We start from the raw sequence: 15889 nt of genomic DNA, 5'->3' as shown, positions 1-15889 counted from the left end.
TGTTTGTTTTGAATATAAATGTGAAGTGCGAAAGTATTTTGCTTTGGATTGGTGAAAATGTTTACGTTTATGGAAAATTGTTGAAAAGTTATGAGAAGTTTTGAATTCGAGGGAAAATACGTTAGCATTTTTTTTCCTTTTGGGAAATGGAGTTATAGAGTAATAGAGTAATATGAGAACTGAGATGATGGTATAATATGAGATGTGAGATGGTATATGTTTATGCCCTTTGTTATTGAAGTATGAAGCAAGTAATAATTATGGTTTATGGACTTTGAAGTATGAGGTATATTACGAAATTGTTGGTGTAAGTGAAGTATAATGCTATCAACTTTGTATGCGAACATAGAGTGCCAAAGAAGTATGTTAGATTGAACGATATCGAACTTCATTGTTGACAACTGCAATATCACTTTTCTGAGTGAAAAGACAAATGTAAATATGTGGTGCGAAGTCGAACTTCATTGGATAGTTACAAATTCACTATTGTTACCTGAACGTTAAGAACAATGAGAATGCGAAGATACATTACGTACGATAATGAGTTTAAGAGGAGAAGATGTGCAAATTAAAGAGAAGTTCCAAACGAGAAAATGTTCGAGACAAGAGTATATGCTAAATGATGTAATCCTACAACGAAGAGAGATCATACCTACGATCTAATGAGATAAATCTAATCTTATGTCAAAAGTGGTGATGCAACCAAAACGACTGTTATAGCATGTTGAGAGCGCGATTATAATTGTTTTTTAGGAGAATGGTTGCTATGACGAGTTATCACTTTCTCTACTTGAGTTATCACTTTCTCTACTTTTTTCCTCTCTCTTACTTTATTCTTTCTACTTCACTCACAAAACAACACTATATAAAATTTATTTGATTGATCAATAAAATAAATCTTAAAATGGCAAATTGTTGAAAAAACACTAAAGTTTAGTCAAATTTTGGTCTATTCCATAAATTTAAAACTTGATCAGAAAGATCATGAAATTTAAATTTGATCATGGCAAAATTATAAGTAAAATTTTATTTGATATAGCAACTAAAAAATTATACGTAGATTTTATCGTCAGTGAGTTAAATGATGACTTGTATTTATAAACAAAACTGAGTTGTTTTGCCACAAAACATCATCACCTCTTGTTTAAAACTTCATAGTTTTTTCGACCGATTTTAAAGTTATGGGACGAACTAGAATTTGTCTAAATTTTAGTTATCTGAAAATTTTCCTTTAATAATACTACTCGTATTTCTATGAATTAGAGATTAAATGCATGAATTTTATCACTTGGACCAACCTAATATTATAAATTAGACATGCAAATTAGATGGACATGTGTTACCACGTTTGTGTGCGTGTGTTTTTTTTTTGTATTTCCTTCTTTATATACATACATGTTGAAACATATTAAAGCAGACACAGCTGCATTAAATTTCACACCACCTACTCCTCCATAAATTTCAGACAGAGAAAGTTATGTCACAAAAAATGGAAGTGAAATCCGAGGTCAATGAGCAAAAGAAATGTAATGAAGACTACTTTTTCTTTCGAAATCCATGCAATTATTTTCAAGAATTCATGAGGACTGTGCTCAACTGTCTAGGTCTCAACCATGACGGCGGCAACGACGACGGAGACAATGGTCAAGGCCAGGCGGATCCGCCTTCCACCGCCGCGGATCCACCCGTGGCAGAGGTGGATCGGGCTAGGGCACCGCCACGGCCGGTCATAAGCGGTGGCAGTGGCCCTCAGACCAACACAAACCCTAATTAATTAGGTTTTTTTTAAAAATTTGGTAATTTTATGTGATTTTTCCTTCTAGTTTTTTTTGCTTTGTAAGATTATGTTTTAGGGTTTCTCTCTCTCCTACACTGTGTTCTAGAGTGGGGTTTTGGTTTTGGAAGTTGATACTTGTTTTTCTCTGTTTGTTGTTAGTGTTTGTATATCAAGATTCTTCATGATATGTATGTCACTAGGCTACATGCATGTTTATATGTAATTAAATTAATTAGTTAATGTGTTGAATTGTGATGGTGTTTTGATTATGCCAAGTTGCTTTCTTATTGCCTATTGTGATGGCTATTGTGATGTACATATTGTGTTTGAATGTTCTTCATGATATCATATGTACATTGTGTTTTGATTATGCCAAGTTGCTTTCTTCTTGCCTATTGTGATGGCTATTGTGATGTTCATATTGTGTTTGAATGTTCTTCATGATATCATATGTAGATATAGAAAATTAGAAATAGTGGTTTTTGTTTAATGATATACTTGCATTCATTACCTGACATAAAATAGTTGTCATGACTTGAATGAATTTATTCATTAATGGGGAATATGCCAGCTGCAATTCATTCACAATCCATTCACAAAATTAATGACTACTACTATTTTCTTTATAATAATTGGTAGTAATATAAATCACCAGCAGATATATATTACCGTACTAAATTATTTGTAGTTGTAAGTATATACAGTGCCATAAATCAACTATATCAAAAATTATAAATTAAATTAAATTGAAATGGAGAACTAAATTTTGCTATACAATTCCCTAGTTCAAAAGTTCAGTTAGCACACTCTTCATGAACATTTAATAAATTAATTGTTGCACACCCTTAATCAATGAGTAAAGTACTAAAAATCGGGAGTGTAAATATATCATATACTGCTTCACATCAGTAGAGCTTAATTAACAACTTGAGTCAAGATCATCTCACATTAAACTTTTCCCTCACATTTTTTAAAAATATTTAGTTTACATTTTCAATATTTATTGCGTTTACAATATAGACATACATTATCTGTCGCAAATTTTCAAAATATATGTTCTAACATTACCTTGTAGAATAGCCAACACAAACGAATCATTCCACCAAATCCAATCATGTTACTAAAAGCATTGCTGAAAATAATACAACATATATAATAAATCAATAAATACACTCATATACAAACAGGTAAGGTTGGAAGAAGGTTGCAGGATAACTGCTCAGCTCGTGACATAGAAAAACTGATAACCGAACTAGGTGAGCTTTCGCCATAGACGGCCTCTGGAAGCCGACAGAGCCTTCAGTTTGGGGAAGACAAAGCCCGCCTTCGGAGGATTGCCATCAACGAGAGAGTTTTCATAGATTTCTCTGCACTCTTGAACAACCTGCACCACAGGAAAAATCAACATCGACCTAGTAAGGAAATGAATCTGGTTGCTCGTCTTGGAATGATCAAGGAAAGCTCATGTAGGCTGGATTGGTGTGGTTTAGCTCAGTTCTGCTTACCTCTTTCGCGTCTTTCCTTGGTATGCCTTCTCGTAGGCTCACCAACTTGTCGACCACTTCCGGCTGCAGTGTCGAAAGCATTCACGTGAGAATAGAGACTACAAGTGAGTATGTATGATAAGCACAATATAAGTAAATAGCGCTTACTGGACAGTCTGGTTGATGTTCAAGGATATTTGTGTACACGAGCGTGAAAGAATCTGGGCTCTCTGCTGAAGCAAGTTCTCTCAAGTCAACCAGAACCCTTACTCTATTTTCAACTTTCTGCAACATATTATAGCATGGCATAAAATAAGTCGAACTGCACGGAAATATCTCACTAATCCAATAATCTATGTAGTATATCTTTCCTATCACACAGAAGAGTGGGAAGATGTTGAGCAAAATCAAGATTCATAGCACTTTTATGTAAATGAGATGGTGAGCTAATATCACTAAGAAGTAAGACTTGAGTTGTGTTATTTATTATCTCGCTCAATGTAGAGTTCGGAGAGGCATTTAAGTTTTATTTCTTTGTATATTGAATCTACTTACTGCATGGTGTGTGCATTGGTAGACGTTGATTTTATGTATTTAATCCTTTACTTGAGAACAGCTTATTCAATTGAGCGTTGGAGTTGCAGATAAACTTACAGAAATACTAATATACTCGCGGAAAAAGTCCATGAGAACATCTTCGTCAAGTTTCATCCTTTCGATAGTCTCTTCTTTAATGTAATTTTTCTGCAGAACAGACACAATGAAGTTAAATCTCAGAATGACCAGACTGTGAACAGTCTATTCTCCATGTGAAATGTTCCCACGATAGCAACCTGTACAAGCATATGGTCGACGTAGACAACAATAGTTTCTTCCAGGCAGGCCTCAACAAATCGCCTAAATGATCTTTCTTCAATGTACCTTCGCATACGATGACAAACAATGCGACAGAAAATGATTGCATAGTTGAGAATATATAAGAAGTGAATTGCTGGATTTGAACGTATTCAGCCACATTTAAAATAGCATTTCAGTATCTTACATTTTGACATCTGTAAAGTAATCACCAAATGTTGCAACTAGGTACTCAGTTACTTGTCCTTCCAGCCAATCTGAAATAAGAACAGAAAAACGATGTTCACAGTTGCACATACAAATGAGAAGCAATTTTGTCAACGATAATAAGTGGGGAAAGTTCTCAACGACAGGTCATCAGCAGTAAAATCTATTACCTTTCTGATATAGCTTTATAAGCAACTCCTGAACTCCTGGATCTTCAAAAATGACACTGACAGTTTCATGTACAGCTTCCTAATGACAATTAAGAATGATCAGAATTGTGATATATGAGTTAGAAAATGATCAACATACCTTTGCAACCTCTAGGAAGCCTTTGCAAGTGTCCTCAAAATTAACCTGTAAAAGTTTGTGATGAGATGTCAAGAATGATCAATGAATCCAGGAATGAGCTCTAAAACTAAAGTTTACTTGAGAATATAGAATGTTTCCTGATTGATACTTGTCAGCAGATGTATCTATAACTTAACATCTATGCTGCACTTGTCATATCCAATGGACCAACAATTCATAAAACAATTTACCAATTTTTCATCAAATGAATAAACACACGTAAGTTCCCCCATTATCATCTATTTTCTAATCATCCCACTTTTGCTTTCTATATCACATGCAGGTCATATTATATTTCCTTTTGTATCAATTTCACATTGCCAATGCCTACATAGATTGGAAGTTAATAGTTATAGTGCCTGGTTTTCCTACACAGACAACAAGGCTACCATCTCTCTACCAAATGGTTAACTAGTAGTTACAATTGAGCCACTGCGGGAGGCTCCTCCTGCTGGTTTCACACTGGGAACATTTAAAAGCAAAAATCACACTGTGACTGAAAGGCAAAAAGAACATCCCAACATTAAAAGAAGAGTGGAAGGAACAGAAGTTTCAATATGGACACCTGCTCTGCATAATTTTGAGGGAGAGCTTCAAGGGTGCTCGAGCTCAGCTCCATGGCAAGATCATAGCACCGAAGGTTGTTATTAATCTGTCATAATATGATCCATCACAGGATATAATTACGACTCAGACAATCATTTGGGCAAATATTATATACAATACCCCGGCATTCTTGACATACCATTGCACATAAAGCTTCTAAACCAATTTCAGAAGCCGGTTCTTCCAATGTCTTCCTTTCAGCTCCTTGAAAATCAATCATGACCTGAAATTGGTTGGAGGCCACAACAAAAGTTTCATGAGGAAATGGAAATCTCACATTTAAATAAGAGAGTGTTTTAAATAACACGGGAATAAGCTTTTGCTAGGATGGGGAGATCAATGCTGCAGGGCTGGATATAAGAAGAAACTACAACATCTGGAAAGATACTTTTAACAAAAAAGGATGAAATTCTTTGTTTGATCACTTAATTATATTCAGTTAATCAAGATGGAAAAATCATGTTTTATACTACTACCATCTTTTCAGTTAATAAAGTTGCTCAAGACAGACTTGAGTATTCTTTTCCCCAACATTTTTCTACCATACTATCTATCTCTTAGAAAATCAAAGGAAAAAGATTGAATACAGGTATATTTTTTCCCCCTGGAAAATGGCCTATATTATAAGCATGGCACATTCTTTAAGTTGTCTACCTGAATGATGGCCAAAGCAATTCTGTATAACATGACATCAGTGCTATTATCTCGTACAATTTGTACTTGCTCTCCAAGAATGCGAAAGAAATCAACAGCAGCTGGGGTGTAAAGCTTCCCATCATCTGTTTTCTTTGGCGGCTGGACCTTATCAGCATCAAGTATATTCAAGTACCATTTCTACAAAATAGGATGACTTTAATTGATTAATTGACCAGAAAGATAATTTGATATCATTGAAAGCAATGGAATGCTCTCTAGTCTAGTTACCCTTGTTGTGGCTTGCATTCGTTCAACATAAGCATTCATAAGGGGGTCCATTGCACCACTTTCAGAACAAACTTGAGCTAGAGAGTCGTCAACACCTAGTCCGATTAGATTATCTTGGTACTCAACTACCCATCCAGTTACCTAATATTAGAAGAAGACATTCAGAGATTAACAATAGCTCCAAGCTCATCTCATCAAGCAATGATGTGTAGCAGAACACGATTTTAGGAATTAGTTAAAAAAAAATTATCCAAGATATTATATTTGTTAAATATCAAGAACTACAGATGCGGATAACATGCCTTTAGAATATCCATAGTTGACAGATCATTAGCTCTATCACTCAGTAGTCGTAGCCAGTGAATAAACCGCTCTGTGTATAGGTTCACCATGAGCTGGAATATTTCATATCTGAAAGCGAGGAAATTTGAATTAAGAAGCAGATTATCACAAAAAACAAAGACATTATAGCCCAGCAAAGCTTCAGAACAACAGCAATTATCCCATTTAACAGAGACTGTTGTGTCTACCAACATAAATGGCAAACCTTGGGGGAAAGCATGGAGCAACATAGTCATAAATATCTCCAAGCTCTTCACCAATCTGACGTCAATCAGAAACAATAACAAACTATCAGCTAGTTTCCAGAATTTTTGTAAAACAATGCCAGCAAATATAAAAGTGACAGTGGCAAGACACAAGTTCAGTAAAAAATCAATTACAACCTTCATAATTCTAGAATATTCACTAGTTTCATAAGTTACTTTAACACGTAGATTTTGAATTTGAAGATACCAAACTTTAGTTATTTATTTAGCTAATCTCATAAAGAATATATTAGCTACTTCAAAAATAATAAACATGATATTGTATGGTTTTTACTGCAAAATAGAACTACTTTAATTTTCCATATCTAACTAAATTAAAAAGAGCAATAGACTGACTCACAGACAGACCATTACAGTACTAGATGAAATACCTTTTTAGCCTCCTCTAAAGCTCCTTTTAGGTCCTGAATTTCAAACTGAAAGAAATATCACTATCAGTAAATGAGAACTTAAGAAAAATCAGGACTTGCATTATGTAACAGAAAAAGGATGAAACATCAACCTCAGAGAGCAATCGGTTAAAACGCGATTCAACAGACTTTCTTATTTCCTCATAACATTTATCCTTGTAGCCTTTTCCTTGAACTTTCAACTTCTTCTGCCCAAGATTCCTAGAATATGACATTGTAATTGCAGATTTTGTAATACAAAATAAAAGGAAATCATAACATCAACAAAACCATGCAGCCCTAACATGCCCAAAAATTGGAACAACAAACTAAATAATGAGGCTATGAGCAGATGAATCAGTTTGACCAGGTAAATACTTGGCATTTCTGCGAGGATTAGCTATAGATTCCAAGGCACCATCTCCTTCTGCCTCAGCTGCTTCTGTAGCTAGCTGTTGATCCAGGGTTTCTTGCATTTCAACAACCCTTTTTGTTTTCAAATGATGAAAAAACATGCATTAATACCAAGATGGACCCAGCCAAAAGTTCTCTTATCAATTACACGGAGAGTCTCAGACATACCTCAGTGCACGAACAAGTGTTTGTGGGCTGAAAAGGAAAATAATAATAGATGAGTGGCATACAAACACACAGAATAAATTTCAGGATAATTACAGAAGTGAAAGACGTAAAAATGGAATGTGCACTGTAAAATTTAATAAGGTTTTTACAATCTAAGATGATAGGAGTATTAGTTGATGGATTTAATTGTGAAGCGAATTAATACATGTCACACGTCTCACACTTGTCTCCATGAGCACAGTTTAATTAAGCAAGTTGCTTTTGTCTATAAACGAAGGTTCATATGACACAATTCTTTGTAGAAGTGCAAGGACAAGTTTGGGACATTTAAAACTGTTGAATATGCATCCATTTATTTGAACACATAAGCAAAAGAACCAGATAAGGGCATCCCAAAGAAAGTAAAACCATAATACTAGCATACCTGTCTTTAGCAAGTTGAAAGAAGTTGCAAATATGACCCCACAAAGCCTTCTCAAATGTCTCCCATGTACGATCTATATCTTCAAAGTACTCCCTGTAAAATGTTATAACTATTTTATTACAAGTACATTTCATCTTTAAAAGTTCTGTGAATAAGAATATACTGTATGAGATAAACTGCTTCTCATATCAAACATAAGGTGTCATAACTTCAAAATATTACTTTTGTCAGCATATTGAGCTGGTTGAAAGGTTTACCCTCCAAGCACACTGAACATGATAATATGAGGATTGGCAATTTGTAACTAGTCACTAAAAATACAGATTATTGATGCAAAACACTGTTGATAATGGGAAGATTGTTAGTCAAAACAGGATTCCTTTCTGACCTCAGCCGACCAATCTCATCTTCATGAGATGATGCAGCAGCTAATGCGAACCTTCGTTTTCCATCCAGAGCAGTTAACCTCTATATTCCGTTTAACACAACCGGATAAGTAACAAAGCTTTTGAAATTTACAATAACAATCAAGCCAAGAAAAAATCACAACCTCGTAGGTATTGATAAGTTCTTTGTCATCACTTAAAGAATCACGTGCCTCAGAAGCCTCAATAGAGATTGACATCATACCCTCAACATCCTACAAACGAGCAATCAAGTTATATCACAAAGATTAAAAAGAAAATATTGAATTTAAAATGCTATCCAATTAACACTAACATTAAAATACTAAAGGAGAGCATAAGCCTCTTCAGACCAGCAGGAATTAAGGGTAACATCCATATTCATAAAATCATATCTGTCACGCACTCACCTTCAGAGTGGTGTTTAGGTTATTCCTTGCATTACTGAGGAGCTTTATTTGGTCATGATTATCAATCAATGTTTGGCATTCTTGACATAACCTAATAAATGAAAATTCAAGATCATCATAAAGAATAAAAGGTCATGCATGGCATGCATTCATTCACCTAGGAATGGAGAGCATTCATAAACCATCAGAGATTGTATTCGTACTTTTCAATCTCAACAAAATTTTCTTTGAGATGACTTATTGTTGTCTCAGATAAGGACAGTGACTCAAGACCTTCTTGTGCCTGCTCAACCTGAATTTGATATTCAGAGAGAAAAGTTAGATGACTGTTAATAGACCAAGGAAAATGAGATTGTGCAGGCTCCAAAACCATACGTCTCAGAGAGCTAAAGTGGAAGCTATTAAAGTTCCACTACAGTAATTTTATTCAAAAAAGGTTTACAGACTCAATTTGTACCTGTTCAACAACCATTGTACTGAGTTGTGCATCATTTGCCTGAAACCAAACCATACAGAAATGTCCATCACCGTGTACAGGATTAATCTTCATTTTAACGCAAGCTAGAAATAACGAAAAGAAACGAGAACAAACAGAAACTAACTAACGAATATCTTAACTTCTAATAATTCAGAAAAGAAGCCCAATGCAATATTTATAAAATAAACCTCTCTGAGAAACTCTTGTTGGATAAAGCAGTCGCAATCACATACAGACTAAAGTGAATAAGGGTGCAGATTGCTAGACATGATTGAGGTCTTAAACAAGATTGTGTTGCTCATCAGGGCAATCAAGGCCATTTGATCTTCATAGAGAGTAGAGACTAAAAGCAGGGAGACCGAGTTCCAAACTGGAGCAACCAACTAAAATATCTTATGAATAACGATCAAGCTGGCTTTCTAATTCTTTAAACAGTCATAAAAACTGAAGGCTGAACACAGTATCAGCATAGAATCTAATTAATTTTAAGCAGTAGCATAAAATGAGCGAGGACGAAAAGTTAGTTTTATTATAAGCTTAGTTAAGAACTTAAGACTTAAGAGGCAGAAATAAGAACGGAAATCAAAAAAGGAAGAGTCTATTCCTTGTCAACTTATTTAGATATAGAAAATAAAATATCTTGAACTACATTACCCCTGAAGGGACCCCAAATTCCCCCCTTGCACCTCTACAAATACCTTGCCTGAATTTGACGTGGTTCACTATCACATTTTTAATGCTAAATTTAAGCTACAAACATTTACCAGCAGAGGTTAGTTCTGACCAAATCACTACAGTCATACGTACTTGAACTACAATACCCTCATCCGAGTAAATTTCTATACCCTCGTCCGAGTAAATTTCTAAACCCTCGTCTAGCATCACAAATGTGCCATAAGGAAAACACACAACCTCAATCTTATAATCAAATTACCGCAAACACACCAGCATAAATGTCCCGATAAAATTTCTAAACCCTCATCTAGCATCATAAATGTGTCATGAGGTAAACACACAACCTCAAACTTATAATCAAATCAACCCAAAAGCAAACCAGCATCAATATCCCGATCAAACACCAAGCAACCAGCAACTCACCAAAACCTTTTAAAAGCTCATTTATCCAAAAAAGTTGTCACTTATAACATACTAAGATAAGATAAACGAAATACTCAATATCCACAGCGTGCTTTCCTTCAATAAGATAAGTGTTAATGGTGCAAAACAACCCAAGATGCGTGATCATAATTCATATTCATCGGACAATGCAATGGTAATTTAAATAGTACTAAGTATTCCATTAAAATTCGAAACTTCACATCATCAACAACCAAATAAAAAAAAGAACTCATTTCGCTTCCACAACTGCAATTTCGAAGCTCCACAACCTAGATTAATTCAAACCAACAAGATTGACAAACACTATCCATAAATCTCAACTCCACGAACTCATACACAAGCATGTAAACCTGCAGAGCAAAACACGAAACCAAAATTAAGCCTCCAAAACTAACCTGTTGGCGAGAAATGTAATCAGCTTTGATCGAAGCGATGGACAGCAAATGCTCCGGCAGCGACAGCAGCTTCGCCACCTCCCGCACCGCCGCTTCCTTCGCCTCCACGCCTAGATCCTCCGCCATCATCATTCCTCTCCGCTCTAGCTCAGATCCCTCCGATTAATCGGAGCTGTGCATCAATTTCCTCTTTTTCAGTTGGAAAATTTCCAAAATAAATTAGTCAAAAATAGTCTTAATCGGATCGCGTAGGGAAGAGACAGAGAAAGAACAGTAGCGACTTACTTCATTTGGATCCGGGTCGGGCTCACAATTCGGGATTTTTTAAGGCCCTATATTTCTTAAAATTAGCCCAATACGTAAATTTATTACGATAATAATTTTGGATTTGTTTATTTAAAGAAGATTGTAAGTTTGAAACATAAAATTGATATTATTTTTTATTCTCTTAAATTTGAATTTATGATTGAGATAAAACTTTGTTAAAACTTGGAATTGTTTAAAATACACGTTACAGTTACAATTTCGGAAATGAGTAATTATTTGCTGAAAATTATACTCTATGACTCAAGATAGTATATTGAAAATGATTTGTAACTAATTTTGCACCTAATTATAGAGGCTAGGAGTAAAATTAAGGTTTGATTTTTATTTATCAACTCCTTACAAAAACAGTGAAATTGTATACAAAACTAGTTTTGTGTTCTTAATTGTCATCTTTTTAGCTTGTGAGTTTTGTACACTTAAAACACAGTGAAATTTTATATGAGAATAAAGCTCCATACAATATTACAACTCATGTGATAATAATATTACAAGAAAACATTAAATGCCTTAATATATAAAGATGCACTAGTTTGGTTGAAACTCTACTGACATCTGTTAATTTGTGGCAAAGAATTTAAAGCTGATAATATGCCAGAACATCTCTTGCTTTATTAGTCTCAAATAATCAATTAAATAAGTAATCAATTATGTCATATCCAAATGCTATTTTACTCAACAGGAATAAAAGTCTCATCCCCACACATCTTTCATCAAAAATGAAAAAATTCGAAGAATATCAATAAATCACAAAGTTGAAAACACATGCAATATTGGTAAAACAAAGCAACCAGACATAAATTAAAGTGACCATGTAATAAATTAAAGAATAGATTTTACCTTTAATTACCATAAATCATGACACCTTATAAAAGTAACATTAGATAGAACTTGATCAAAAATATAAGTCAAAACATTCTTCTATTCTGATAAAATATCACATTACGACATGTAAAAAAATCAACTTTGCGCAATCTACTTTATATCATAAATAGAATTTTCAATCTCTAAGAACTTTACTCTTCACAATTCTATAAATTGCACTTCAAAACAAAACAAAAATCACATACCAAAAAATTTGGTTTTCTCACGCCATGTTTTTCAAATATCACTACTGCATTTTACTTATCTTGATCTTCTCAACCTCCATCTGTATAAAAGCTTCCAAGATTCAACGCTACCGCTTCATCGTGAGTGCTTCTTCTCGTTCGTTTTCGCGTTCGTGTTTGTTTTTCTACTAAATAATTTATTGCAGGTTAGGGAAGCTTTATATGAGAGATTATGTGAGAAAAAAAGGATTTTAACAGTGAATGGGAAATTCCCTGGCCCAACTCTCAAGGTTCATGCAGGGGAGACCATCATAGTAGATGTATTCAATAAGGGAAATTACAATATTACCCTTCACTGGTAAGTCGTTTCTCCTCGTCCCTAATCTTGATCCATGTCCAAATCGGTCTTTTTCGACACTTTTCAGGCATGGAGTGAAGCAGCCTCGGAATCCGTGGACTGACGGCCCCGCGTACATCACCCAGTGTCCGATTCAGCCCGGGAACCAATTCAGTCAAAAGGTCATATTCTCCAAGGAAGAAGGGACGCTGTGGTGGCACGCCCACAGCGACTGGTCCCGTGCCACGGTGCACGGGGCCATCGTGGTGCGCCCGAAGCCTGGGGGCACGTACCCGTTCCCCAAGCCCGATAAGGAAGTCCCAGTCATACTAGGTGAGTTCGGACTACATTTTTAGGTGCGTTTCGTTTCTGATAAGTATTTTTTTCGTGTCGATTTTTGTTTAGGGGAGTGGTGGAGGGAAGATGTGATGAAGGTTATGGAGGAATTTGTTGCTTCGGGAGGGCAACCGAGGAATTCCGATGCGTATACTATAAATGGGCAGCCTGGGGATTTATATCCTTGCTCGTCGCCTGGTAAGTCATTATTTTATTTATTTAAATGATTTTGAAAGTTAGAAAAAATGTGACTTGGATTGGAAAGAAATGGCTTTAGTAGGATGAAATTGGTAGCATTAATGCAAGAGGCTTCCTACTATACTAACCATTTATAGTGTTTCGACTTAGAAAGTTATCGATGAGGTCTTCTCATCATTTTTAAGTACTCCTTCCATAAAAAATAGCACGTAGTTCTATTTGTATAAGGCATGAATTTTAATGATAAATTAATAAAGTAAAAGAAATGGAGAAAAAAAGTGAATAAGTAGAAAGGAGAAAAAGTAAGGGAAAATAAAGAAAAAGTAAATGAGATGAGGATAAAGGTAGATAAAGTGTAATGGAGTTTTTATTTTTTGAAATGAGACTATTTTTTGTAGACATTTAAAAATGGCAAAATGAGACTATTTTTCATGGACGGAGTATTAATTTCACTAATAAATGAAATTATTGTTGCATGATAGACTCTAATTAATGGAGTATTTCAGAGAAAATTTTGAAATTTAAAAAATTACTACATAACATAATTATGAATTATATAGTGTAAAAAATAATTATAATAGAAATATTATAAAGTTTAATTAAGTTAATGAACCATGATTAATAATCTCAATCCGAACTGAAATATAAAAAAAAAATTGAAGGAACAAAAATATTAGCAAGTAAGAAAAATGAAGTGAAATTCATATATGTTAGGAACCTTGCAGATAGGTTCGTTATGAAGGTGGAGCAGGGCAAGACGTACCTCTTACGCATAGTGAACGCGGCCATGAATGAGATCCTCTTCTTCGGGGTGGCGCGCCACGCTCTCACATTGGTCGCGACCGACGGGTGCTACACCACTCCACTCACCAAAGACTATATCGCGATTAGCCCCGGCCAGACAATGGACTGCCTCCTCCGCGCCCACCAGGCGCCGGCCCACTACTACATGGCCACCCAACCCTACACAAACGGACTCGGCATCACCTTCGACAACACCACCGCCACCGCAGTCCTCCAGTACTCCCACGCCCGCCCCGCCCCGCCCCAATTCCCCAAACTCCCCCTCCCCAATGACACGTCCGCCGCCCTTAACTACACCTTTAGCATCAAAAGCCTAATGTCCAAACTCCACCCATTCATAGTCCCTCAACACATCCACAAACAAATCATCACCACCGTCTCCATCAACGCCTTCCCCTGCGGGCCCGGGGAGACCTGCGCCGGCCGCAACGGGACCCGCCTCGCGGCCGCCATGAACAACCTCACCTTCGTGGCCCCGCCAATCGACATCCTCGAGGCCTACTTCTACCAAATCTCCGGCATATTTAGCAACAAATTCCCACTATCCCCGCCTTTTGTGTTCAATTACACATCCGATTTCATCCCATTTGAGCTACAAATCCCTAAAAGGGGCACCAAAGTTGCAATGTTGAGCTACAACTCCAACATTGAAGTCATTTTCCAAGGTACAAACCAAGTGGTGGGGCTTGATCACCCTATGCATTTGCATGGATTTAGTTTCTTTGTTGTTGGTTGGGGATTTGGCAACTTTGATCCAATAAAAGATCCCTTGAGGTATAATATCGCAGACCCGCAGAAGCGTAACACTGTTATCGTGCCCAAAAATGGGTGGGTCGCGATAAGGTTCACTGCCGACAATCCAGGTATTCAAGTTATCTCCAATGTACCAAAATTGAATTTCGATTTCAATTTTATATGCTATAGTTTAATTTTATAACATGTAGGGGTGTGGTTCTTGCATTGCCATTTTGAGCGGCATCTGACGTGGGGGATGGAGACGGTGTTCATCGTGAGGAGCGGAAGAGGGGCGGAGGAGCGAGTGCTCCCGCCGCCGCCGGATATGCCGCCGTGTTGATCTTTTGCGGTTATAGTAGTGTCTATGTTAATAGTTGAAGTGTTTGATATTTTCATTAATTAATTGATTTTAAAGTGTTGGACGTGATACAAGACGTTTGAAAAATAATTGAATTAGGTTTGAATTGCACACTTTATGATTTTACAGTACTATGTTGTTTGCACTACTTTTCGAAATGTCACAAAATAGAAAAGTTGGGTTTGCACCAACTACTTTTCAAATCAAAATTTATGGCTTGCACTCCTAAATTTGGTTTACGTGACAAAGATGATATTTTTCATTCTTATGACTAGACAGACATCTTTATTAGTGGACCTATATATAATTTCTACTACTAAAGAATTCGAAGAGAGAGGATTAATTATAGTGTGGCTAATATAGTTGGATAATTTGATTGCATGAATTTTTCCTACTTAACTTTAAAGGCCGACCCAATTCATAGAGAATAGTCCAAATTAAATTATGTTGTCCTCTTTCAAGAAAAACTAATTTAATACATACCTCACGTTTATAGAACAAAACTTTCATATAAATCGTTTAATATTGGGAAATCTTGCCTTTCGGTATATTTATAGTTGAAAATGTTAGATTTCATTACAAGTTCAAAAATATACATCATCATAAGTCATAAAGTTGAATCGACTTAATTATGAATGTACACCATTATGCTTATACATAAATTATGTGAATTTGATCTAAATTTGCGAGAATCGAGACATTATCATATATAACTGATTGTTGCATTAATTGAAAATT

The 15889-nt window shown here is 35.6% G+C and overlaps 2 protein-coding genes and 1 long non-coding RNA gene across 3 annotated transcripts; 2 read left to right on the top strand and 1 right to left on the bottom strand.

Moving 5' to 3' along the window:
* The first annotated feature begins 1404 nt into the window (after positions 1 to 1404).
* Positions 1405 to 2046, top strand: LOC125223974. The gene is made up of 2 exons (XR_007176812.1): positions 1405 to 1526; positions 1605 to 2046. It is a non-coding gene; the product is annotated as an uncharacterized LOC125223974 (long non-coding RNA).
* Positions 2047 to 2871: 825 nt separating this feature from the next.
* LOC125223513 (exocyst complex component SEC6) lies at positions 2872 to 11230 on the bottom strand. The gene is made up of 25 exons (XM_048126690.1): positions 11011 to 11230; positions 9476 to 9514; positions 9222 to 9310; positions 9019 to 9109; positions 8755 to 8844; positions 8593 to 8672; positions 8205 to 8297; positions 7781 to 7807; positions 7577 to 7684; positions 7312 to 7420; positions 7181 to 7225; positions 6749 to 6804; positions 6504 to 6612; positions 6202 to 6342; positions 5932 to 6111; positions 5417 to 5500; positions 5237 to 5323; positions 4633 to 4677; positions 4494 to 4572; positions 4304 to 4373; positions 4095 to 4182; positions 3916 to 4005; positions 3430 to 3546; positions 3283 to 3345; positions 2872 to 3161 (listed from the first exon to the last, which is right to left on the bottom strand). The coding sequence occupies exons 1-25, from the start codon at positions 11140 to 11142 to the stop codon at positions 3030 to 3032; spliced, it is 2244 nt and encodes a 747-aa protein (XP_047982647.1). The 5' UTR covers positions 11143 to 11230; the 3' UTR covers positions 2872 to 3029.
* A 1157-nt stretch (positions 11231 to 12387) lies between these two features.
* LOC125219639 (laccase-15-like) lies at positions 12388 to 15285 on the top strand. Its single transcript, XM_048121668.1, has 6 exons — positions 12388 to 12524; positions 12590 to 12741; positions 12809 to 13053; positions 13126 to 13254; positions 13980 to 14921; positions 15003 to 15285. Exons 1-6 carry the CDS (start codon positions 12429 to 12431, stop codon positions 15131 to 15133), a joined length of 1695 nt encoding a protein of 564 aa, XP_047977625.1. The 5' UTR covers positions 12388 to 12428; the 3' UTR covers positions 15134 to 15285.
* The last annotated feature ends 604 nt before the right edge of the window (positions 15286 to 15889 follow it).

Source organism: Salvia hispanica, chromosome 4, assembly GCF_023119035.1.
Source record: "Salvia hispanica cultivar TCC Black 2014 chromosome 4, UniMelb_Shisp_WGS_1.0, whole genome shotgun sequence".
Taxonomy (NCBI): Eukaryota; Viridiplantae; Streptophyta; class Magnoliopsida; order Lamiales; family Lamiaceae; genus Salvia; species Salvia hispanica.
Note: the sequence above shows the minus strand (reverse complement) of the source record. Positions and strands in the feature narration are given on the sequence as shown.